The following is a 26,743-nucleotide window of genomic DNA, read 5'->3' on the forward strand; positions in this document are numbered from 1 at the left end:
GAAACCCGTCTCTCTCTCTTTCTCTCTCTCACCAACGTCCGTCTCCTTAGAGCATATTATCTGAATTGAGCCACATTATCAAACACTATCTCTTATTGAATTAGCGTTAGCGTTAGCTTTGCTTTAACTTCAGAGATATCACAATGCTAAAACTACAACATATGAGCACATTGGCACAGAATGCTACCGCTAGCTAGCATGTCGCTAACCACGTTATACATCCAGTCTCTTAACTATAACAGTTCGATATAGCACAAAATTACAGGCATACACAATCATATTCACCTCTTGCAGGTCACACCAAAGTTTTTGTCAGGACCACGAGTAGTCGACCTTCATAACAAAACATTAATGCTTCCCACACCACGATGCCTCCTTCATTAGCTCTCTCATCATTAGCGTCTGCTCTCTCTCCTCATGCGTGCTCAGTGCTCACTACTCCTCACACAAACCTGTCCCACTAGTCCCGCCCCTTACACGGTGATGTTACTCTGATTGGCTCAAGTATTAACACAACCAAAAACAAAACAGGAATTAAATGATTGACATGTGACAGGTAACAGGTTAGGTTACACAGATAAACACAGCTTCTTCTTCTCTACTTTTCTCGCAGATGAAACTTAAAGACTTTTATATGAATTTATCTTTAACTGTAAATAGTCTTATTTATTAAACTCTACATATTATATTTATACTTTTAACCAGCACACCTTTTAACCAACTTTAACTAACATGAACTCTATTTATGAACTTTTTTTTTTGTGTTACACTGTTAATGATCTTTTATACTCTGTAACTTATAGAAATTTTGTACAGGGCTACACACATATTTAATACATTTAAAAGTAAGTCTTTTCACCTGGTAAAAATGGAATTCTTTAACATGGAATGTAATGCTTAGTTCATATATTTTAACAGTAGACATTTAATATAAAATGTTAATGTAATTCAGAAAAGGAGTTAATAAAATATCTCTTGAACAACTGTGAAGTCTACATGGTATGTCACTGTATCACAGCAAAAAAGGGCAATTTAGGCTAACTGTTTAACTGAAAAAGTATACCCAGCCAACAAGAATAATAATTATAATGTACAACAAATGCTAATCTTGTTTTAGTCAGCCCCCTTTGACTTTGAGAGCAAAAAAAAAAAAAAAAGAAGTTACGTACAGAAACACATACACTCTTCAAAGAGTTAAAGGGGGGGTGAAGTGCTCATTTTCACTCAATCTCCTGTTAATCTTGAGTACCTATAGAGTAATATTGCATCCTTCATATCTCCAAAAAGTCTTTTGTTTTATTATATTAATCAAAGAAAGATAGGGTGTACCGAGTCTTTCCGGAAAAAACCGAGCGGCTGGGGGCGGGCCGTGTGGGCGAAGCTTAGCTGTGCTAACACACCGAGCTAGTGACAACACACAGAGACATTATTTGTTCAACAGTTACTCACCGTCCGGTTCCAACGCACGACCGCGAACGTTTATCATTGCGACTGCTCGATCCTTAAGCATTAGACGATCTGGGCTTTGTTTATAAAACAATCATCGTCGAAATGCAGGGAACAAACAGCTACACAACTCCGTTTATGCTCAGGAAAACAAACTCCATCCACGGGTTCCTTAACGCTGGGTTCTTTGGGAATCTGTGCAGGGTTGTCTTGCCCTGGCAACCAAAAACACACTTCTTTGGTGACATTGACTTCCCAAAAGCCGGGCAGGGCGCTTTGATGGCGAACTGCTTTCACTCTCTTGCTCTGGTCTAAGAGTGCGCGCGCGGCCGCGATCTTACCGGAGAAGTGCCCTTAGGACCCATATAAGGAAATTCCGCCCTATCTTACGTAAGACAGAGCCATACTCGAAAAAAACTTTCCGAAACTTGTGACAAACCGGAAGGAGTATTTTTGGAACAAAAATACTCCTTCAAACGTACAACTTAGTTTTTGAAACTTTGTCCATGTTTAGCATGGGAATCCAACTCTTTACCAGTGTAAAAAACTCAGTATGCATGAAATAGCATTTCACCCCCCCTTTAAGGAAATTAGAAGTAGTGCAAAATATTGTAAGCCAGGACAAGTGACTTGCAGCTGTCCCAAAAAAAACAATTAAATAAACAGATTTTTACATGAATGAGTACAAATTAGGCTAGACTAGGAAACTAGGAAAAAATGTTGGAAAAAACTAGGACAAAAACGAAACAGTGAGCTATTTATTTATGCAAACAGCAACTAAAACTTACCAGTAACTTCTGATAGCAGTATCTTCATCTCTTCGAGTCTGATTCGACTTCGACTTGAAAAGCTTGGCTCTGATTGGTCAAATTGAATGTAGCTGAACTGAAAAAGACGTGCTGTTACACAGAGTCAAAAATACGACTGGCAAAGTAAACGTAAATGTAATACAAGCTGTGCAAAAGATCGATTGCTCCTGTCTGCCGATCGATTGCTCCTGTCTGCCTCGCTGCCTGCTGTGAGTGTGTTTGTGTGCTTCGGTGCTGTAAGCTCCGTCTTAGCCTTATATTTCTTTGTTTTGAACCATCATTTTACTACCATTTCTAGTTGTTTATACTACTACATTTTACCCAACATCTCAGATTAACCTGACATCGCTAGCTTTTGTTATTAGTACTACTAGCACAAAACGCTAGTAATTCGCTAGCCTGTTAACGCGCCACCCGTGCGCTCAGCTATTTTTATTTATTTATTTTTCTCTCGCGCGTCCGCGCCTTTGAGTTCATAAAAAGCTCAGGTGAGTAAGAATCAGTCAACAAACACGGTGAGTAATGTCTCGTCCTGTTATTGTCACTTGCACTTCATGTCACATGTTTAGTATAGCCTTCTCTGTCGACAATATAGGATTTATATGTGATAAATGTAAGGAGACAGTTAGGTTGACAGAGAAGATTTCAGAATTAGAAACACGCATCCAAACTTTAATTGAGGATAGTAAGAGTGCTAGTGCTTTAGATGTTTTGGATGCGCATAGAATAGTGAACACTTTACATGGCGTGGTTCCGGCTGAAGTAGAGCCCGTGCAGCCGGGCAAATGGGTGACAGTGAGGGATCGCTCTAGTCGCGGATCTAAAAACCACTCTTCCGTTCCGATTACCATAACAAATCGGTTTGCCCCGCTCAGTGAAACACCCACTGAGAATGATTGTGCCCTAGTTATTGGCGATTCTATCACACGGAACGTGAAAATAGAGACACCAACCACCATAGTCACATGTTTGCCGGGAGCCAGAGCGCCTGACATCAAAGCAAATTTAAAAGTGCTGGCTAATGCTAATCGTAAATTCTCTAAGATCATTATTCATGTCGGCACTAATGATGTTCGACTCCGCCAGTCGGAGATCACCAAAATTAATATTAAAGAGGTGTGTGAACTTGCAAGTACGATGTCAAGGACTGTAATTTGCTCTGGCCCCCTTCCTGTTCGCAGGAGTGATGAGATAGTTAGTAGATTGTGTTCGCTTAACGGTTGGCTGTCTAGGTGGTGTCCGCTTAATAATATAGAATTCATAGACAATTGGAAAAGTTTTTGGGGCAAACCTGACCTGTTGAAAAGAGATGGTATTCATCCCTCCTGGGATGGTGCTGCTCTTCTCTCTACTAATATGGCTCATAGTCTTAGAGCTCAAACATGACAATCTGGGGCTCAGGTCAGGAAGCAGACAGACTGGCTAAACCGACCGTCTGCTAGCGGCCTCGCGTCACCAAGGTCAGATAAATCCTATCACATAGAGCCTCTTTCACCTAGCTATCATCATATAGAGACTGTGTCTGTTCCCCGAATTTGGAAATCCAAAAAACGTTTAAACCCATCTAAGGTTAAAAATTTAATTGATGTTCAACAAATAAAAAACAGCTATATTACAGATGAGCAAATGCTAAAGCTTGGGTTGCTGAATATTCGATCGCTTACTTCAAAAGCACTCGTTGTTAACGATATGATTTCAGATAATAACCTAGATTTGCTGTGTTTGACAGAAACCTGGCTAAAACCAAACGATTACATTACTTTAAATGAATCAACCCCGCAAGATTACTGTTATAAACATGAGCCTCGTCTGAAACGCAAAGGGGGTGGTGTTGCTGTAATTTATAGTAATAGTTTCAAAACCACTAAGAAATCAAGTTTTAAATATAATTCTTTTGAAGCATTGGTGCTTAATGTAAAAATATATAGTGTAAACGATAAATCACGTTTGAGATTTGTGTTGGCTACTGAATACAGGCCACCAGGGCACCATACTGACTTTATCAAAGAATTTGCGGACTTTCTATCAGAATTAATATTGACTGCAGATAAAGTACTAATTGTTGGTGATTTTAATATACACATCGATAATGAAAAAGATGCATTGGGATTGGCATTTAAAGACATTGTAAATTCAACTGGAGTTAGACAACACGTGTCAGGACCTACTCATCGTCATAATCATACTCTAGATCTAATATTATCACACGGAATAGATGTTGATGCCGTTGAAATTCTGCAGCAGAGCGATGACATCTCAGATCATTATCTAGTCTTGTGTAAACTTCATTTAGCCAAAGATGCAAAGCCGACTCCGTGTTACAAATATGTTAGACCTATCACTTCTGCTACTAAAGATTGCTTTATTAATAATCTTCCTAATCAGTTTCATCATCTCAGCATCTCAGATAGCTTAGAAGAACTAGATATTACAACAGAAACGTTTAACTCTCTCTTTTCCAGCACTTTAGACACAGTTGCTCCGTTGCGCTTAAAGAAGATTAAAGAAAATAGTCCAACGCCGTGGTACAATGAGCACACTCGGGCCCTTAAGAGAGCAGCTAGAAAAATGGAGCGCAACTGGAAGAAAACAAAACTAGAGGTATTTCGCATTTCATGGAAGGAGAGCTCTATTGCTTACAGAGAGGCTTTAAAAGCTGCTAGATCTGCTTATTTTTCAACCCTATTAGAAGAAAATAAACATAATCCTAGGTATTTATTTGAAACGGTGGCTAAACTAACGAAAAATAAAGCTTCAAGCCCAGAAGTTTCCAAGCAACACAGCAGTAATGACTTTATGAACTTCTTCACTTATAAGATTGATAATATCAGGGACAAAATTATAACTATGCAACCGTCTACTACAGTATCGCATCAGGCAGTGCATTGCAGTCTCCCTGAGGAAAAATTTGATTCATTCGTTGCTATAGGAGAGGAAGAATTTACTAAACTCATTAAATCATCTAAATCTACAACATGTATGTTAGACCCTATACCGACTAAGCTACTGAAAGAAATACTTCCAGAGGTCATAGATCCTCTTCTTAATATCATTAATTCGTCTTTGTCTCTAGGATACGTACCAAAAAACTTTAAGCTGGCTATGATTAAACCGCTTGTTAAAAAAACGCAACTTGATCCTACAGAATTAGTCAATTACAGGCCGATCTCGAATCTACCTTTTCTGTCAAAGATATTAGAAAAGGCAGTATCCTCACAACTGTGTTCCTTTCTTGAAAGAAATGATATCTGCGAGGATTTCCAGTCAGGATTTAGACCGTACCATAGTACAGAGACAGCTCTCGTTAGAGTCACAAATGATTTGCTCTTATCATCCGATCGTGATTGTATCTCTCTGTTAGTGTTACTCGATCTTAGTGCTGCATTTGACACCATTGACCACAACGTTCTTTTAAATAGATTAGAACATTATGTTGGCATTAGTGGAATTGCACTAGCATGGTTTAAATCATACTTATCTGACCGTTATCAGTTTGTAGCAGTAAATGATGAGATGTCTCATCGATCACAAGTTCAGTATGGCGTACCACAAGGCTCAGTACTAGGACCGTTGCTGTTCACTCTGTACATGCTACCCTTAGGAGATATCATTAGGAAACATGGCATTAGCTTTCACTGTTATGCCGATGATACTCAGCTCTATATTTCTCCAAAACCTAACGAAACTTATCAATTCACAAAATTAACGGAATGCATAGCGGATATAAAAAATTGGATGACTTGTAATTTCCTACTTCTAAATTCTGAAAAAACAGAGTTTCTAATTATTGGACAAAAAACTTCCTCACGTAATAATCTAGAATACTGTCTAACACTCGATGGCTGCTCTGTTAAGTCTTCGTCGTCGGTTAGGAACCTGGGTGTGCTCTTTGATACCAATCTTTCATTTGAAAGTCACGTGTCTAGTATCTGTAAAACTGCATTTTTCCATCTTAAAAATATATCTAAATTACGCCATATGCTCTCATTGACAAATGCGGAACAATTAGTTCATGCGTTCATGACCTCAAGGCTAGATTATTGTAATGCTCTACTGGGTGGTTGCCCTGCACGCTTAATAAACAAACTACAGCTGGTTCAAAACACAGCAGCTCGAGTCCTTACCAGAACCAGGAAGTATGACCATATTAGCCCGGTTCTGTCAAAACTGCATTGGCTCCCTATTAAACATCGCATCAATTTTAAAATATTGCTGATCACTTACAAAGCACTAAATGGTTTAGCTCCGCAGTACTTGAGCGAGCTCTTAACGCATTATAGTCCGTCACGTCTATTGCGATCTCAAAATTCCGGCCAGTTGATAATACCTAGAATATCAAAATCGACTGCTGGCGGTAGATCCTTTTCCTATTTAGCACCAAAACTCTGGAACAGTCTTCCTACCATTGTCCGGGAAGCAGACACACTCTGTCAGTTCAAAGCCAGATTAAAGACACATCTCTTTGACCTAGCTTTCACATAATACATTATAGACTTCTATAATTTAATGTTAGGCTGCATAGATTAGGTCAGCCGGAACCGGGAACACTTCCCAAAAATCCTGATGTACTCGTTACATCATGAGAAGAATGGCATCTACGCTAATTTTAGTGTCTGTGTTTATCCCGAGGTTTTCCTGCAGCCTGCCGGATCCAGGCCGTATCCAGATCTGACGAAGGACCTTCGCCTGGACCGATGACAACGCAGTGCTGAAGTGCCAACTAGTCTCTCCCTATGGAGGATCCCACTACCACTCTACAGATAAGGCGTTGTCGGGAAAATCCGTTTTGCGTTCCTACCCCAAAGCAACAAAATAAAATTAAATTCTTTATCAAAATTTATAGGGAAAGACAAGTACTTTGTTTAGGCTTGGCTTGTAGGGAATTCCAAACCTGCATATATTCAAACGCACATAACTATAGAACCCATTATAAATGCGCATGTGAACGCCATCAGTGTTTCTCACAGGTTCGCGTTTGAAGTCTGTGTAGAGAGAACAGTGTCGTCTTAGCGGCCCCTAATTTAATAACAAATGATCATTGCGACGGAAGCAAATAAATCAAAACTAACTTTAGATGGAAATAACTTAACTCTGCTGTAAAGCCGAAACAATCTCTGTTACCTTAAATTATACGCTTATCTCTGTAAAGCTGCTTTGAAACAATCTACATTGTTAAAAGCGCTATATAAATGAAGATGACTTGACTTGACTTGACTTGACAAATCTTACCTAGAATCACAACATAATGAGGTTCCAAATGTCACACTCATGCAAACTTGAAGATGGGGGGAAAAATAAAAACAACACTAACAGTTACGTTTTCTATTAACGTTAGAAAAAAAAATCTAAATACTGTCATGATCACTCATTAAGTAGTTGCAAAACATTTAAGAATTCCGTTAATCTTAGAAAGAAAAACTGAGATATCGTAGGCTAATGAAACCTGAGAGATTTAATTTATCCCTCTGATGAACGATTCACCAAAACTGTTCACGTTTGAAAAAGTTAATCGCAAAAAACATCACCTAATCCATATGAATCGCATGGTTTCCTCCAAGTCCTCTAAAGAAACACGATCGCTCCAGTTTAAATTTAGACTTCTAATCTCTGAATTATTAGAAATATAATCACATTCAAGGAACGCACAGCAAGCTCTGAGTGAGGTGTGAGCTCATAATTATCACAAGAACCAATCACAGACGTTCAACGGCTCTGGAACCAATCAGGATTAGTCACGTGTGTTATTCTTGTTTTTCAAATTTAAACAAGTACAACATATTTTTGGACAACATTTAAACATCTTTGGAAAATGTATCTATGATGCATTTAAAATAATATGATGTTGATATCCTTGTGGGAATTTCAGTAGTAAAAACATATCATGTAATGGACAACAGCCCTTTACAAGTATACAAGTAAAAGTGAACAACATTAATTTTAAGTGCTTATTGCAATGCTTAATAATAGTTGACAAATGTTTATAATACATTAGAAGTTGGTACTTTATACAAAAAATCTAAAATATTAAAATGGTAAAATCATAAATATTACAAATATATTGCAGTAGGCCTTTAAACACACTAAAAGCTTAATCATTTAGCTATGTTCTTACACAAGTTACACAAATGTACTTTAATTAAGAGCAACATAAGTATGTTTTCTTTAAATACACTAAAACTTCACACAAACGGTATTGTGTTTAGCATATTTCTTAAAAATTTAACTAAGCATATTTATTACCAATCTACTTGTGTACTTTTTAGAAATATATTAAAAGTATGCTTGTGTTTAGCATATTTCTTAAAAGTATAATTAAGCATATATTTATTACCAATGTACTTGTAGTGCTTTTTTTAGAAATATATAAAAAGTATGCTTGTGTTTAGCATATTTCTTAAAAGTATAATTAAGCATATATTTATTACCAATGTACCTTTAGTGCATTTGTTAGAAATATATTAAAAGTATGCTTGTGTTTAGCATATTTATTTAAAGTATAATTAAGCATATATTTATTACCAATGTATTTCTAGTATACTTTTTAGAAATATATTAAAATACAATTCAATGTATTTTTTATGCACTTCAAATAATCATGTTGATAATACAAATGTATTATACTATTTGTATTTCAAGTATATTTTTAATACATTTAATACTACATCTTTTTCACCTGGGAGTGATGAAGCCTTTTCCCTCGCTGTCACAGATCTGAAAGAAGTCCTCTATTTTGTCCAACATAGATGACAATGTGTCCCCATCCTGCGTTCTTCTTCACACTTTTCCTTGGCTGTGGTTTCGGCTGCTTCTCATCCTGGTCTGAGCCACTGCTGGTGACCCGTGTGTCTCTAACGTGTCCGATCTCTGACATGATTCCAGCGCTGCTTACCTTGACCGTCTTTCAACAGCTCAGGATCATGTACAATCCAAAGCTAGATCCAATACAGGGAATTATGCTGATTAATTCAGGAAACATCATTTATTGTCTTGTACTGAATGCCTGCTGTGGGTCCCAACTGAAAGAAACAGAGAGAGTGCAACACATCAGCAATCCTTTTCGTTTTTAGGAATGTTAAGACTTTGAGAAGTGAAATGCAGATTAGTCTTAGTCATCAACGCTGGCACTGCTGATGTTATTGGTGAGCAGAACTGTCCCACCACCACTATATCAAGGGGGAACAGGAAGAGGTTTCTGTGGTGAAATTTCCAGTTTGATCAGTTGAAGATAGGTTTGAATGAGGGGGTATCAATTAGTTTATATTTTAATAAAGAACCAATAGAAATTCAACTTTTACATGATTGACAGACATAAAGGTTGACGCATCCTGCTATTAACCTCATCAGTGTTAAAAAGTTAAATGTTAGCTGTAATTTGTGACATTAAACTAAATACATGATGAAATACTGATTTCATGAAGCCTCAAACTAAAATTATAGCTAACTTAAATTTTAGCTAAGTTCTTATAGACTAGAGAGAAATTCATAAATACAGAATTACAGCTCTTACCTGAACAAGTGTTTTACTCTTCCAGGTCTACAGAAGAGCTCGCGGACACTGAAGAGGAGGAACTTTATGTCAGGGTTCTGTCCTGTCTAGTCTATTTCTTGGTTTTGTGACAGAGCCCTGACACTCCTGTTTTGCCTTGTCTGTACCTTGTTTTGTGTGCTCTCATGTCATGTTTTCTCTCGTGCTGTGTAGCACACGGCTTGTATTTTACTCTAGCTGTGTGTGTTCATGTTGTCATGTTTGTTACATTCGACGATGTTTTTGTTGCGTCGTCAAGTGTATTCAGCAAGAGCGACGGACGCCATGCCAAAGTACTTACAAAAAACATTAAACGATTAAAACACATTGGGGTTTTGCATCTAGGGCCTACTATTTTTTGTTAGTTAATTGTTCTTTCTTGTAGGCTGTGACCTAAGCATGGGGTCTCGCTTTTAAGATCAAGATGCCTTGAACACCCAGCATCTATAGCCTATTTTTTCGTCTTAAAAAAAATTTATAAAAGGAAACTTAATAAAACATTTTTGTGATGTATAGCCTAGCCTTCTAAATGTTTCCGTTTTCTTCTAGAATAAAGCATCATGTAGGCCTACATACTAAACTCACATGAAAAGGCCCCAAAACAAACAAACAAACAAAAAGATTATAGGGCAAATTTTAAAAAATTGTCAGTATAAAACCTTGTATTAAAATCCTGCTAAAGAGCCTACAATGTGTAAAGACATTTTCTGATTAGGCCTACATACTGTCACTCTGTGCTTATAGGCCTAGGCTATTGCAACAGCAGATAAAGTGTAAAATCAATATGCAGTGAAATGAGCTCTACTACATGAAACAAGTTACTGATAAATGGTGCTATAAGTGAAGAAAAACCATTGATTGCCATTCTACATCCTGTACGTTCACTCCCCCTTATGTGCTAACCTTTACACTTTACAATAGAAGGTGTTTTGCGGCCATCTGCTGGACGAATACAGCATTGCAGCATTAAACGCACATTCATTGCTGTTATATTTTCTCAAAAGTTTAAAATTAGTTTACCTATTTATGTAGATAATATTTCATCTGTTAATTAAAACACATCTGAATAGCTTAGCAACAATATAGTTTATACTATGGTGTAATACAATTTTATTTTTTAGAATAAAAGAACAAAGCAGTAAAATCCATGTAGGCCTATAGTAATATGCATATTTTTTCCAGAAACAATGAGATTAAAATGTTACATTTATTCAAATAATTCATGAAACAATAGGTCTACTCCTACTAAGATCTCTATAGTGTTTGAAGTGATCAGACTTACAAAAATCAATCACCAGTCTTGTATCTCCTGTGTGCAGTGACAGGCTTTGATGCTGAATATAACCTGCAGTGTTTCTCTATCAATCTCCTTTACGATTAGTGTGACTTTATCTTCATCCTGACTTATGAAAGATATGATTCTATCCTCTGTGAAGTGTCTCTTCACACTGGAGGAGGAGTCCCGTTCATCAGCGCTCACACTTTATTGATATATATGGAGAAAATAAAAATGCTGCTGTGTGATTTGTCAGTGATTGTGTTTGATGATTTCCTCTGTTGTGTCTAATAAGGGAACAGTGAGTGTCATTGGCAGCTGTGAGAGTCTCTCTCTCTTTAGGGGACTGACAGGAGCCAGTTTCTTCAGTGTGTTTGAGGGAGCAGAGGAGAAACAGAGTCAAACAAACAGTGTGACGAGCAGAAGAAGATGGAGGGATTTCTGACATTCGTTTTACTCTCCTCTATAGTCACTATAACCACATCTGGTAAGTCAAAAAATAGAGAGTAATGAGGTGAAATTATACATGTTTAAATGAGCAGTTATATTATACCACTAGAAACTGAACAAAGGCCTGTGTAATATCTAGAAATAGATCTTATGACACTATCATTCATCTAATACTAATTAAATTTTACTAATTTAATTTTGACAGGCAACCAATTTAATTTGCCATAACTATTTTCTCATATTTTGAATATATCCTCAACTTTGCAATGTTCTACTGCTACTAGCTAAATCTCTCTTTCATGTACAGATTTCGAGACTGTTAGATTGGTTGGTAGTAACCGTCCCTGTGCTGGTAGAGTGGAGGTTCATCATGATGGTCAGTGGGGAACAGTGTGTGATGATGACTGGGATAAGACTGATGCTGCAGTGGTGTGTAGAGAGATAGGATGTGGAGAGGCTCTAGAGGCTGTGCGTTATGCTTACTTTGGACAAGGATCAGGACAAATCTGGATGGATAATGTGAACTGTAGTGGATCAGAGTCAACACTGAAGAACTGTAGCTCAAGAGGATGGGGTGTTCATTACTGCGGTCATAATGAAGATGCTGGAGTCATTTGCTCAGGTGAGCGGCTCCATACATCACTCTGTTAATACATCACTGATCATGGTTCAACATGCACCAATACTCAACTTTCTGTATATCCTAAGTATTTGTTAACAACATGTATACATTACGCTGTACAATTTTTTGTTTTAATTTGTTTTCAGAGCAATTCATAAACAATTTGTTGAATAATAAACATGTGTTATTCTCTAAAGAATTAATTAATTTTCATCCATTCTAAAAATATTTAATTAAAGGACAGTGACTTCATTACTTCAATGAGCTCACTGTTTCTGCTTAAATTAATACATTGTTTAAATGAATACATTTTTAGCCGACTCTGTGATTTGTATTTCTGAAATACACAACTTGGACACAGTCACTCACCTCTGATTACAGATCACTGTAAATTGTAATGTGGAATTTACTTTCTGTAAAGCTGCTCTGAAACGATATGTTGTGAAAAGCGTTATACAAAAAATGTTTGAATGTTCATCCACAAATATTAAAACAACTTGGTGTAATGTTTTCAGAGCTTTTCATAAGCAATTTGTTGAATAATTAACATTATTGTCTAAACAATTAATTATTTTTTTTCCATTCTAAAAATATTTAATTAATTAAAGGACAGTGACTTGCTGTTGCTTTATGTCTGTATAAAAATGATAGTGCCAGATGCCTCTTCAGGACATAACACATCCAGTTAAAGTGTTCTTCTGTGCTGTGCACTCTCTCAATATAATCAGAAACCACAAGACTTGTTGATGGACCTCACCTGTGCTCTGGGAGGTTAGAGGTCCTTCGTGGGAACACCTGGCACACAGTGTGTGACGCTGCCTTTGACCAGCAGGATGCAGAGGTTGTGTGTAGAGAGCTGGACTGTGGGGCTCCTGTACAGGTGCTGGGAGAAGATGCTTTTGGAAAAGGAGACGCTCAGATGTGGACACAAGAGATTCAGTGCAGAGGAAATGAGTCTCACATATATTTCTGTCCAGCATCATCTTCTCTCAAAAACAACTGTACCCATGAGAATGACATTGGACTGTTATGTTCTGGTAATGAACACTCTAAAATCGGCTGGGTTAAAAACAACCCAATTGGCAACCCAGTGCTGGGTAAATATTGGACAGAACACATGCTGGGTTAAATGAACCCAGTGACATTTTAACCCAGCAGGCTGGGTTGTCTAGAAACCCAAGATGTAGTAATTTTTTTACCATTAATGGATTTGCTATTCTGGGTTATTTTTGCTGGGTTATTTTTATTTTTCTTATAATTTCACCTGTGCTTTACTGTAAAACTTTGAATTAAGAAACAATGAAGAACATGTTTAGACTGTTAAAATAATTTTTAATGCTTGTCAACTGACATTCACAAATGTGTTAAAATTGGCAACAATGACAACAAACTGCACATTAAATTTAAATGCAAAAATCATTTAGTGCTGACATCAAAGTAGTTCAATATTGTCAGTTTTAATAAATAAATAAAGATTAGTTCTAAAACTATTACATGTTTATCGGTTTAAATACAGTGACATTGACAATTATATTTTAAATTAAGCAAATGCAAAATCATTTAAAAATATATCAAGTATTAAATAGTCAAATACAATTAAAGAAAGAAGATTAGTTCTGAACAATGACATTTATACGTTTAACTATTACATGTGTAACGGTCTAAATACGCAGTGAAATCAACAGACAATTCATTTTAAAGTCAGCAAATGCAAAATCATTTTTAAAATATGCAAAAATGTACACAAGTATAGTTAAATAAAGTCAAATACAGTTAAGAAAGAAAGAAAATTAGTTTTGAACAATGTAATTTATACCAGTGGTTCTCAACTCCAGTCCTCGGGACCCACTGCTCTGCACATTTTGTATGTCTCCCTTATTTAACACACCTGAACCAGATCATCAGCTCGTTAGGAGAGACTCCATGAACTGATTTGAGTGTGTCAGATAAGAGAGACATACAAAATGTGCAGAGCAGCGGGTACCGAGGACTGGAGTTGAGAACCACTGATTTATACCATTTAATTCTTAGGAAATTAAAGTGAAATTCACAGATGTGCAAAATTGTAGGCCTATTTTACAGTATGTACACAGTGAAATTTACTTTTTTTTTGACTCCGAAGAAGAAGACGACTCTTACGCGGGTTATGTAGACTCTGCCCGGTTTAGAAAATCCACCATGTGTGTTCCGACCTATAAAAGAAAATAAACACAAAAATACAGATTGTTTAAATGGCAACGGTTTCATTATTCAGTTGAAGTCAGTTCAGTGTTGATTCAATTCAGGTCAATAACTGTGTGAAGTTTATCATGAAATGGAGTGATTTCAACAATCAATATTTTTATTTGGCGAAAAGCCATATAATAAGTGGTATGCTTTACATTATGTCTTGTTTGATCTTGTTTTTTTGTCTAGGATCAAAGTTGCTTAACAGGAATTGTTTTGAGGTAATGTACATCCAGTCAGTTTTCATCACAAAATAAACTCCTTCAGGGTGATACGAGATCCCTCCACTTTGTGTTGATTACCCTGTTGAAGTTTATTCTGCAATATCAACTGGCTGGATGTACAGTATCCCTTGCGTAATGCACAGGTAGTTCCAGTCAGGTTACAATGCAATTTAAATAGCAGTTATGCGGTTTTATACTTACTAGATGAAGATCAATGAAAGCCTTTCTAGCTTCGTCAATAGATGGCCGATTTACCCTCTGACCAATACACTGTGGCAGGAAGAAGAAGGGGAAGGACCAAAAGAGCAAAATCACCTCTATTCTCTGCAGAAAAGAGACATAACATCTCAGAAACAGGACCAGCTACAACAAATATACTAAAGTTTGTGCAATAAGCTACAGACATAAAAAATAAATATGCAATAATGATACTAAATACCTTGCCTTTTATGTTGTATTGAAGATTTAAAACAACAAACATCACCTTGTGGAATATTTTCCAAAGACTGATTCAATCTTTCTAAATTAATTGCAATCCTTAAAATTCGGTTACATAAAATAGGCTATCTCCCTTTGGAGTGACTGATTTTTGTAACCTTTCAGATCTTTTTTATGCAAACAGCAACACAACACACTAACTAAAGTTGAAAAAATGAAAAAGAATAGTAGGGCCATACTATAGTAGGTTTGAATAGTAGGTTCATTAAAAAATGAACATGTAGCTACTGATATTTATCCAAATGAATCGACATTGAATCAAGATCGGAATCGAACCACAAGCTTAGGTATAAATTGCTAAATTCAGAAGTTGGCAGCCTTGTGAGCTACCTATATTTAAGCACGGATCAAATTTATATGCGTTAAGTTCCGCGAGGTTGAGTTGATTATCACAGGCAGTCAATTATGTAAAAGCAGCAAAAGTGTATAATAAACATGAACATACCGTTAAACTTGTCGATAAGACTGGGTAACTGCCACTCGAAGAGAAGAGTTCATATCCATATGATTTTCTAACTAGAAAAAAAAAAACACGAAATTTTAAATTACATCACTTACCAAAAACGAATTTATGTAGCCTATGTAAAAAATACTTTTTGTACCACACCAAATCACCTCACTGGTCCAACCCACGGCACTGATGCACGCACGCACTTTGAAAGTGTTCGCGGTGCTGATAAGTCGATTCATTTCCGGGAATCATTTTGTTTCAAACTTGCAAGTGTGAACCGGTTTATTTGAACCGGATGATAGTTTCTTTTATACCTGCGGTCCCACGACATTTACGTAGGCTACTTTTTATGCCTTTTACATGTCGGTAAGGACAATTGCAGGCGTTTTACCTAAGAGCAGCGAGTCATATTACTCAATTAATTGTTTTGTTTTGAGTGACTCGACTCACTTTGTTCAATTCGCTTGTCAGTGACAGAAACGACTCTTTCCTCTGTTTTCACAGATATTCACATATTTCATAGTTCCGTGTGATACAGAATCATTAACTGTATTAATCTGTCGTCTCACATTAAAATGACTATGCGAGTCGTCTGATTCTGAGGTAATAACTGTTTGTCGTACAAGTTGCATCACCAATTTTAATCTGACTATACAAGTTTAAGAATTATTGGTGCGAAAAAAGTTATAATTGTGCTAATTCAAACTAATTATTAATAAAAAATTAAATAAAACATTATATAAACTTACCTTAAAACAGTTGCACCCAGCTGCTTTGCCCCTTTGTCCTCTCAAAATGACAGCTTGGGAGCGAATTTAAACATCTCCAAGGCGGGAAGCTCGTGAAACAACCCAGCGTTGCGACCCAGCAGGTTTAGCCCAAAAACTGAAAAATTAAAACTACCCAAAGGTGTTTAAAATGTGATAAAATAACCCAACAAAATTACCCAACAGACTTAACCCAGCATTTTTTAGAGTGAAGCAGAAAGATTTCAACTTATTGAGATAATCACAAAGAAGCTTTTTTAAACATTTATTTGAATATATTGTTTAAGTAAACTATTTGTTCTTTGTCCAGGTTACACTGACCTCAGTCTGTTCAACGGTCCTGACATCTGTTCTGGTCGAGTTGAATGTCAGTACTTCAGTAAATGGGGCACAGTGTGTGATGCATGCTGGGATATGAGAGCTGCCAGTGTCCTCTGTAGACAGCTGAATTGTGGGATTGCTGTGTCTGTTGTGGGATCAGACTGGTTTGGAGAGGGAAGTGGTGAAATCTGGGCTGATGTGTTTGATTGTGTCGGGAATGAAACAAAACTATCAGAATGTTCCGTCTCTTCATGGAGTCGAGCTGAATGTTCTCATAGACGAGATGTTGGAGTCGTCTGCTCTGGTGAGTCATATTACTGGAGGATTCACTGATATTGTGCGGCTGAAAGATAAAAAAACAAAATATATTAGTATTTCATTTCACCATACATGTGTAATTTCACAGCATGTGTAGTGTCATTTCAAATTGAAAGAAAATATACTTATTTATTTCAGATTTTTTTATATATGTATTATTGATGTAAAGCATATTCACAAACTTACAATATTTTAGTAAAACATGAGATCTTCTCCTCAGATTCTTCTCTGGCTGTTCATGACGGTCTGGTGCGGTTGTCTGGAGAGAGACAGTGTGAGGGGGAGCTGGAAGTTTCCATCCATCAGGTCTGGAGGAGAGTTCTGCTGGACTCCTGGAGTCTCACTGAATCCTCTGTGGTCTGCAGACAGCTGGGCTGTGGCTCTGTGCTGAACTTCTCCGGCTCCTCTTCATCCAGTCCTGAACACAGTCATGAGTGTGTGACGGGCTTCCAGTGCTCTGGGAGTGAAGCTCATCTGGGGAACTGCAGCTCTCCACAAACTCTCAACTGCAGCTCCACACAACAGCTGTCAATCACCTGCCTTGGTGAGAACAACAACATCTGGGCAGATTCTTCAGTTGTTAGTGATCAATAATGTGTTTTTCTCTCTCTGAATATCAGGTCGCGGGTCCATCAGGCTGGTGGGTTCTGGGGGAGACTGTGCAGGGAGGCTGGAGGTTTTTCACAGCGGCTCATGGGGGACAGTGTGTGATGACTCCTGGGATATTAAAGATGCCCATGTGGTGTGCAGACAGCTGCAGTGTGGAGTGGCCCTCAGTAACCAGCAGGTACCAGCCTGGTTTGGTCCTGGTTCTGGACCCATATGGCTGGATGAGGTGGAGTGTGAGGGGAATGAGACGTCCCTGTGGAACTGCTCTTCTCCAGGCTGGGGGAAACATGACTGTCAACACAAGGAGGATGTAGGAGTCGTGTGCTCAGGTGAACAGTAAACAATAATTTATATTATAAAATTTCAATAACTATGTGACTGATAATATCCAGTCTTCTTGCATTATGCACATTAACAGCAGTGTTGGGAACTGAGAATAGGTTCTTATCAGATAATATTTAGAAAATATTAGAACCAATTCCATTAACAGTTCTTTCACTTTTGATGTGGATGGAATACTGTACTAAAATACTCCGACAGAGTTTTCTGAAGTTCTTATACTTATCGGTACCGCAGCACAGCATTACTGAATCTACAGCACAAAATGCATAGCGCGACTAATGTAATCCAGTTGCTGAATGAATGACTTTAATGAGTCGTTTTTTTAGTGAATCAAAAACACAGCATAACTAGTGTAGTGATTCCTGAACAAATGGGTCAATTTTGTTCAGTGAATCAAAAACATACAGTTTAGAGCAAACTTTGAGACTGAAATATAGTTACTGATTGGATGCTCTTACAACAAAATGTAGCTAAATTGTGCATTAGGTCAGTATCATTTTATAAATATGAATAAATGTAATACTTTTTTCACATTTTTGATTGTTTAAAATGGTTGAGTATTACATTTTATCATCCCCAAAAGACTGAAAAGTTACTACAAAGTCTGTGTGAACACCGTTGCATGAATTGTTTTAAATGTTTTGAGTATATTTATTATTAAAATATTTTTTTCCTTGGATTTGCATTTCATTTTTCCAAATATTTGTACCTTAAAACCACTAAAAGAACCGTCAATTGACTTCTTTGTCAAATTCTTTAATGGTTTGCATCCCAAATGAACAGACTCACAAAGTTGACATTGATTCTCTTCCCTGCCTTTCTAGAGTTTAAAGAGATCAGGTTAACTGAGGGCTGTGAAGGGAATGTGGAGGTTTTCTACAATGGATCCTGGGGTAATGTGTGTTACAACCAGATGAACAGAGACACAGCGAGTCTGATCTGCCAAGAGCTGAACTGTGGAAGATCTGGCAGTGAACCCAGTTCTTCAGAGGGACTGAAGTCTCATAATTGGCTTGATTATTTAAAATGTCGACGTCATGATTCCACTCTATGGCAGTGTCCATCTTCACCCTGGGGACAGAATGACTGTGATAATGAAGTGGCCAAGATCACTTGCTCAGGTAAGATGATAATGAACTGGTTTAATATAGTTTGACATGATCATGTATGGTTAAATATTATTTATAATGTCTAATATTCTGTTCAGTGATGTTTTGAAACTTTAAAATTTCAGTGGAGAAAAATCATGAGTCTCCTCAGAGTAGTCTGACATGTTCAAACTCTTCATCTCCTCACCAGAGACGGTGTTCAAGTAAGTTTATCATAAGCTTTTTAGGGCCCAAGCCCTGAAAGGGCGGAGGCCCTATTGTTTTCGTAAGGATTATTTTTTTTTTTTTTCTTCATTATTTTTTTTTTTGCCTTTTTGCCACTTTTGGGGCCCTTAACATGCTCAAAAACTCTTGAAATTTTGCACACACGTCAGAACCCGCGGCCATCAGGGCCGGGCTGAAGCTGGTACCGGGGCGTGGCAGGGGGGCTCGACAGCGCCCCCTGGAATGGGGTCCGAAAACTTGGTCCATAAATCAAACACGCTTGCATGTAATAATATGAAACTCAGTACACATATAGATCTCATCGGGCCGAACAACTTTCGTGCTCTAAGTTTTACAAAAGCCCAACAGGAAGTCGGTTATTATACGTTGTTTGGAAAACGCATACAATGGAATGTGAAATACTCCTCCTAGGGATTTCATCCGATCGCCACCAAACTCGGTGAGAATAAAGTCAAGACATTGAGGATGAATTCTTGCGAACGGATTTTTGATATCTCAAACGGTTTGGCCGTGGCGAGGAAACAAATTTATGGCGAATAATGGGACACAGGAAGTGTGTTATAACTTCTGCATACATTAACTGATCTTGATGAAACTTCAGCAGTGTGTTTGTTGTAAGAGGCCGATCACATGGATGTGACTATTGTGAGTCAAAGTTATAGCGCCACCAACTGGCAGCAGGAAGTGTGTCACTTTCAAAATTCTTTGAATTCACCCTCTTAATTTTACCCGATTTGCTTCAAACTTTATGTGTATAATGTAGACACACGGCAGATGTAGACCTGTGAAAGAATTATTGATATCTTAGATACTGTTGCCGTGGCAACGCATCAAACTTTAATATTCTTTTCGGATGCGTTTGAGACTCTTAGCATGCTTGAAATTGGATGAAACTCGACAGATACATCACATTTATTAGCCAGTAGACATGTGAAAAGTTTCAGAAACGGGCGTGGCAGGGGGGCTCAACAGCGCCCCCTTGAACGGGGTCTGAAAACTTGGTCCATATATCAAACACGCTTGCATGAATTAATATGAAACTCGGTACACATATAGATCTCATCGGGCCGAACAACTTTCCCTCTGTCAAGTTTCACGCCAGCCCAACAGGAAGTCGGCTATTATGGGTTGTTTGGAAAACGCTTGCTGTGGAATGTGAACTACTCCTCCTAGAAAATTCATCCCATCCCCACCAAACTCGGTGTGCATGAAGTCAAGACATTGAGGATGCTAAATTGCGGACGGATTTTTGATATCTCAAACGGTTTGGCCGTGGCAAGGAAACGAATTTATGGCGAATAAGGGACACAGGAAGTGTGTTATAACTTCAGCATACATTATCTGATCTTGATGAAACTTCAGCAGTGTGTTCGTTGTAAGAGGCCGAACACAAGGATGTGACTATTGTGAGTCAAAGTTATAGCGCCACCAACTGGCAGCAGGAAGTGTGTCACTTTCAAAATGCTTTGAAATCACCCTCTTATTTTTACCCGATTTGCTTCAAACTTTATGTGTATAATGTAAACACACGGCAGATGTAGACCTGTGAAAGGATTTTTGATATCTTTAATACTGTTGTCGTGGCAACGCATCAAACTTTAATATTGTTTTTTGATGCTTTTGAGACTCTTAACATACTTGAAATTGAATGAAACTCGACAGACACATCACACTTATTAGCCCGTAGACTTGTGCAAAGTTTCAGAAACGGGCGTGGTGAGGGGCTCAGTAGCGCCACCTTTAGTCATAAATGGGGGGGGTTAGTTTTATCAACAGCAACAAAACTTGGTATGTGTATTGTTCTCATCAAGACGGACAACTTTCTAATTTACATTAACGATCTCTGACCAACAGGAAAAGAGATATTTTGGTTTGAATGTGGATTTTCTGAAGAATTTTCTCTCCCTCTCTCTGTGTCTCTGTGTGTGTGAGGGGAGGGGGGGATTTGACTATTGCTTTTATATTGTTAATCAAGGTTTCAGGGGCTTTTGGGGTCCTTAACGTGCTCAAAAACTCTTGAAACTTTACACACAGGTCAGAACCCACGGCCATCAGTGCCGGGCTGAAGCTGGTACCCGGGCGTGGCAGGGGGCTCAACAGCGCCCCCTTGAACACGGTCTGAAAACTTGGTCCATATGTCAAACACACTTGCATGAATTAATATGAAACTCGGTACACATATAGATCTCATCGGGCCGAACAACTTCCGCAGTCTAAGTTATTAGCTCCGCCCAACAGGAAGTCAGCTATTATGGGTTGTTTGGAAAACGCTTGCTGTGGAATGTGAACTACTCCTCCTAGAGAATTCATCCAATCCCCACCAAACTCGGTGTGCATGAAGTCAAGACATTGAGGATGCTAAATTGCGGACGGATTTTTGATATCTCGAACGGTTTGGCCGTGGCGAGGAAACAAATTTATGGCGAGAAAAGAGAAACACGAAGTGTTATAACTTCTGCATACATTAACTGATCTTGATGAAACTTCAGCAGTGTGTTCATGGTAAGAGGCCGGTCAGATGGATGTAACTATTGTGAGTCAAAGTTATAGCGCCACCAACTGGTAGCAGGAAGTGTGTCACTTTCAAAATGCTTTTATCAAAAGTGGGGGGGTTACTTTTACCCACAGTTACAAAAATCAGTACGCATATTGGTCTCATCGAGCCGGACAACTTTCTAATTTACAGTCATTAGCTCCGAGCAACAGGAAGTCAGATATTTTGGTTTGAATGTGGATTTTTTGGATATGTCAGACTCTGAGTTTTTAGTTACTCCTCCTAAGTGGTTTATTTTATTCACACCAAACTTTTTCAACATGATAAAAAATACATTCAAGATTATATATATATATATATATATATATATATATATATATATAAATATAGCTGCGAGCAGCGATGAAGGGCCAAAGCCGGCGGCACCGCCACCCCGGTGCCTTTAGGTAACTAAAGGCATCGGGGTTGCGGTGCCACCGGCTTGGGCCCGTAATCGCTGCTCGCAGCTATATTTAGGGCCCAAGCCCTGAAAGGGCGAAGGCCCTATTGTTTCCGTAAGGATTTTTTTTTTTTTTTTTCTTCATTATTTTTTTTTTTGCCTTTTTGACACTTTTGGGGCCCTTAACATGCTCAAAAACTCTTGAAATTTTGCACACACGTCAGAACCCGCGGCCATCAGGGCCGGGCTGAAGCTGGTACCGGGGCGTGGCAGGGGGGCTCGACGGCGCCCCCTGGAATGGGGTCCGAAAACTTGGTCCATAAATCAAACACGCTTGCGTGTAATAATATGAAACTCAGTACACATATAGATCTCATCGGGCCGAACAACTTTCGTGCTCTAAGTTTTACAAAAGCCCAACAGGAAGTCGGTTATTATACGTTGTTTGGAAAACGCATACAATGGAATGTGAAATACTCCTCCTAGGGATTTCATCCGATCGACACCAAACTCGGTGAGAATAAAGTCAAGACATTGAGGATGAATTCTTGCGAACAGATTTTTGATATCTCGAACGGTTTGGCCGTGGCGAGGAAACTAATTTATGGCGAATAATGGGACACAGGAAGTGTGTTATAACTTCTGCATACATTAACTGATCTTGATGAAACTTCAGCAGTGTATTCGTTGTAAGAGGCCGATCACATGGATGTGACTATTGTGAGTCAAAGTTATAGCGCCACCAACTGGCAGCAGGAAGTGTGTCACTTTCAAAATGCTTTGAAGTCACCCTCTTACTTTTACCCGATTTGCTTCAAACTTTATGTGTATAATGTAAACACACGGCAGATGTAGACCTGTGAAAGGATTATTGATATCTTAGATACTGTTGCCGTGGCAACGCATCAAATTTTAATGTTCTTTTCGGATGCGTTTGAGACTCTTAGCATGCTTGAAATTGGATGAAACTCGACAGACACATAACACTTATTAGCCAGTAGACATGTGAAAAGTTTCAGAAACGGGCGTGGCAGGGGGGCTCAACAGCGCCCTCTTGAACAGGGTCTGAAAACTTGGTCCATATATCAAACACGCTTGCATGAATTAATATGAAACTCGGTACACATATAGATTTCATCGGGCTGAACAACTTTCCCTCTGTCAAGTTTCACGCCAGCCCAACAGGAAGTCGGCTATTATGGGTTGTTTGGAAAACGCTTGCTGTGGAATGTGATGTACTCCTCCTAGAGAATTCATTCAATCACCTCCAAACTCAGTGAGCATGAAGTCAAGACATTGAGAATGCTAAATTGCGGACGGATTTTTGATATCTCGAACGGTTTGGCCGTGGCGAGGAAACAAATTTATGGCGAGAAAAGAGAGGAGACGAAGTGTTATAACTTCTGCATACATTAACTGATCTTTATGAAACTTTAGCAGTGTGTTCGTGGTAAGAGGCAGATCAGATGGATGTAACTATCGTGAGTCAAAGTTATAGCGCCACCAACTGGCAGCAGGAAGTGTGTCACTTTCAACATGCGTTTGACAAAAGTGGGTGGGTTAGTTTTACCAACAGTTACAAAAATCAGTATATATATTGGTCTCACCGAGCCGGACAACTTTCTAATTTACAGTTATTAGCTCAGAGCAAAAGGAAGTCAGATATTTTGGTTTGAATGTGGATTTTTTGGATATTTCAGACTCTGAGTTTTTAGCTACTCTTCCTAACTGGTTTATTTTATTCACACCAAACTTTTTCAAAATGATAAAGATACATTAAAGATGCTAAATTGTGAACGGATATTAAACATCTCAAACGGTTTTGCTATAGTGAGGGACTAAAGTAAAGTAACACTTAAAGCCTCATCTTCTAAAAATATAATTAAACACCATTTATTTCTATATAAAAGTATAAAAATATCACAACTAAACCCATTTTATTCTTTTTTTTTTCAATTTAATAAATATTTATAAGTTTAAAAATAGTAATTGTACTATTTAGTCCCATAAAAGTCAAGTCATACATAGGGCTATACTGCCCTCTTATGTTCAAAATCAGGTAGGCCTATTGTATCTACTTAAAAATATACTAGGTATGTGACGGTGAGAATATTTTACCACCGGTTAATCGACGTGTGACACCGCTGGGGGCTTTTGAATCGCCAACTTAAAAACGAAAGTAAAATATGTTCGTCCACACTGACATTGATAGTGGTTGAGCGAGCGTTTCAAATTAATTCCTATGGAAGTAGGAATTAACTGAAAAACGTTCACTCTGTTCTGCTCGTTCCTCGCCGTGGATGCGCACCGTTATGAATGCCCGTGCAGCCATGAGCATTTTAGTTTCATTTTAAAATTAGCGCCTTTCGGGGGTTGATTGCTTGAAATTATTTTACAAAAGCACAATGTTGTGTTTTATTGCGACTGTACACAAATATAAGTTAACACTTTGCAGTTTGAATGTCGTCCTGTATAATGACGGAGTATGTTTTTATGTGTCCACTGTTCCATCGCGCCCACGCCACACACACACACGCACACACACACACACACACACACACACACGGTTTACTATCTTTGTGGGGACTCTCCATAGACTTAATGGTTTTTATACTTTACAAACTGTATATTTTATCTCCTCACACTAACCCTACCCCTAAACCTACCCATCACAGAAAACTTTCTGCATTTTTACATATCCCAAAAAACTCATTCTGTATGATTTATAAGCTTGTTTACCCATGGGGACCTCTATTTAGGTCCCCACTGTGACACGAGTCCCCATGAGTCTGTGTGAATTCAGGTTGAAGTCCCCACCGGGATAGAAAAACATGAACACACATATACACACACACACACACACATTCCAGCATTGCAATCTTGACATCGCAGCCTGATCATTATAGCCTTAATAAAATATAATAATAAAATAGTCAACCTAACATATAAAAATTACACTGCTCTAAATAGTCAGTAGAACAATTCGTACATTCACAGTAAGCACCGCTCCACTGTGATGTTTCCAAGCACATTTTTGCGCATGTGAAGAGGATGATTTTTTCCATCAATATTGGAACACGAGTGAAGAACAAAGCCTATAATAAAGAATAGTTTAGCATCCAAATACATGGCAAATGTTGAAACATTTTGATTCTAATGAGAGGGTTACGTGAACCCAACACTGCTTACTTTCATTTTTATTTTTACATTAAATTTAAAGGATTTGGTGTGGAATATTTTGAGTGTATCGTAAAATCAGAATAAGGTAAGTCAAGTAATATTTTCTGTCTTTTATATATTTATATATGTGTGTATATATATATATATATATATATATATACTGTATATATATATATATATATATATATATATAAATATAGCTGCGAGCAGCGATGAAGGGCCAAAGCCGGCGGTACCGCCACCCCGGTGCCTTTAGGTAAAGGCACCGGGGTTGCGGTGCCACCGGCTTGGGCCCGTAATCGCTGCTCGCAGCTATATTTTTTTTTTTTTTTCTTCATTATTTTTTTTTTTGCCTTTTTGACACTTTTGGGGCCCTTAACATGCTCAAAAACTCTTGAAATTTTGCACACACGTCAGAACCCGCGGCCATCAGGGCCGGGCTGAAGCTGGTACCGTGGCGTGGCAGGGGGGCTCGACGGCGCCCCCTGGAATGGGGTCCGAAAACTTGGTCCATAAATCAAACACGCTTGCATGTAATAATATGAAACTCAGTACACATATAGATCTCATCGGGCCGAACAACTTTCGTGCTCTAAGTTTTACAAAAGCCCAACAGGAAGTCGGTTATTATACGTTGTTTGGAAAACGCATACAATGGAATGTGAAATACTCCTCCTAGGGATTTCATCCGATCGCCACCAAACTCGGTGAGAATAAAGTCAAGACATTGAGGATGAATTCTTGCGAACAGATTTTTGATATCTCGAACGGTTTGGCCGTGGCGAGGAAACTAATTTATGGCGAATAATGGGACACAGGAAGTGTGTTATAACTTCTGCATACATTGACTGATCTTGATGAAACTTCAGCAGTGTATTCGTTGTAAGAGGCCGATCACATGGATGTGACTATTGTGAGTCAAAGTTATAGCGCCACCAACTGGCAGCAGGAAGTGTGTCACTTTCAAAATGCTTTGAAGTCACCCTCTTACTTTTACCCGATTTGCTTCAAACTTTATGTGTATAATGTAAACACACGGCAGATGTAGACCTGTGAAAGGATTATTGATATCTTAGATACTGTTGCCGTGGCAACGCATCAAATTTTAATATTCTTTTCGGATGCGTTTGAAACTCTTAGCATGCTTGAAATTGGATGAAACTCGACAGACACATAACACTTATTAGCCAGTAGACATGTGAAAAGTTTCAGAAACGGGCGTGGCAGGGGGGCTCAACAGCGCCCTCTTGAACAGGGTCTGAAAACTTGGTCCATATATCAAACACGCTTGCATGAATTAATATGAAACTCGGTACACATATAGATTTCATCGGGCTGAACAACTTTCCCTCTGTCAAGTTTCACGCCAGCCCAACAGGAAGTCGGCTATTATGGGTTGTTTGGAAAACGCT

The 26,743-nt window shown here is 38.3% G+C and overlaps 1 protein-coding gene across 1 annotated transcript in view; it reads left to right on the forward strand.

Moving 5' to 3' along the window:
* Window positions 1-11,485: 11,485 nt before the first annotated feature.
* The window catches only part of LOC307157714 (scavenger receptor cysteine-rich type 1 protein M130-like), a gene marked incomplete at its 5' end in the record, with an annotated part of 47,453 nt that continues 32,195 nt past the window's right edge, over window positions 11,486-26,743 (forward strand). Inside the window, 6 exons of the mRNA XM_079869639.1 lie at window positions 11,486-11,543; window positions 11,814-12,128; window positions 12,857-13,165; window positions 16,605-16,661; window positions 16,776-16,919; window positions 17,154-17,477. Of these exons, the coding sequence (XP_079725765.1) occupies window positions 11,486-11,543; window positions 11,814-12,128; window positions 12,857-13,165; window positions 16,605-16,661; window positions 16,776-16,919; window positions 17,154-17,477 (1,207 nt within the window). The remainder of the gene's footprint in view (window positions 11,544-11,813; window positions 12,129-12,856; window positions 13,166-16,604; window positions 16,662-16,775; window positions 16,920-17,153; window positions 17,478-26,743) is intronic.

The sequence above is a fragment of the Squalius cephalus genome (assembly GCF_949319135.1).
Source record: "Squalius cephalus genome assembly, chromosome: 4".
Classification (NCBI taxonomy): domain Eukaryota; kingdom Metazoa; phylum Chordata; class Actinopteri; order Cypriniformes; family Leuciscidae; genus Squalius; species Squalius cephalus.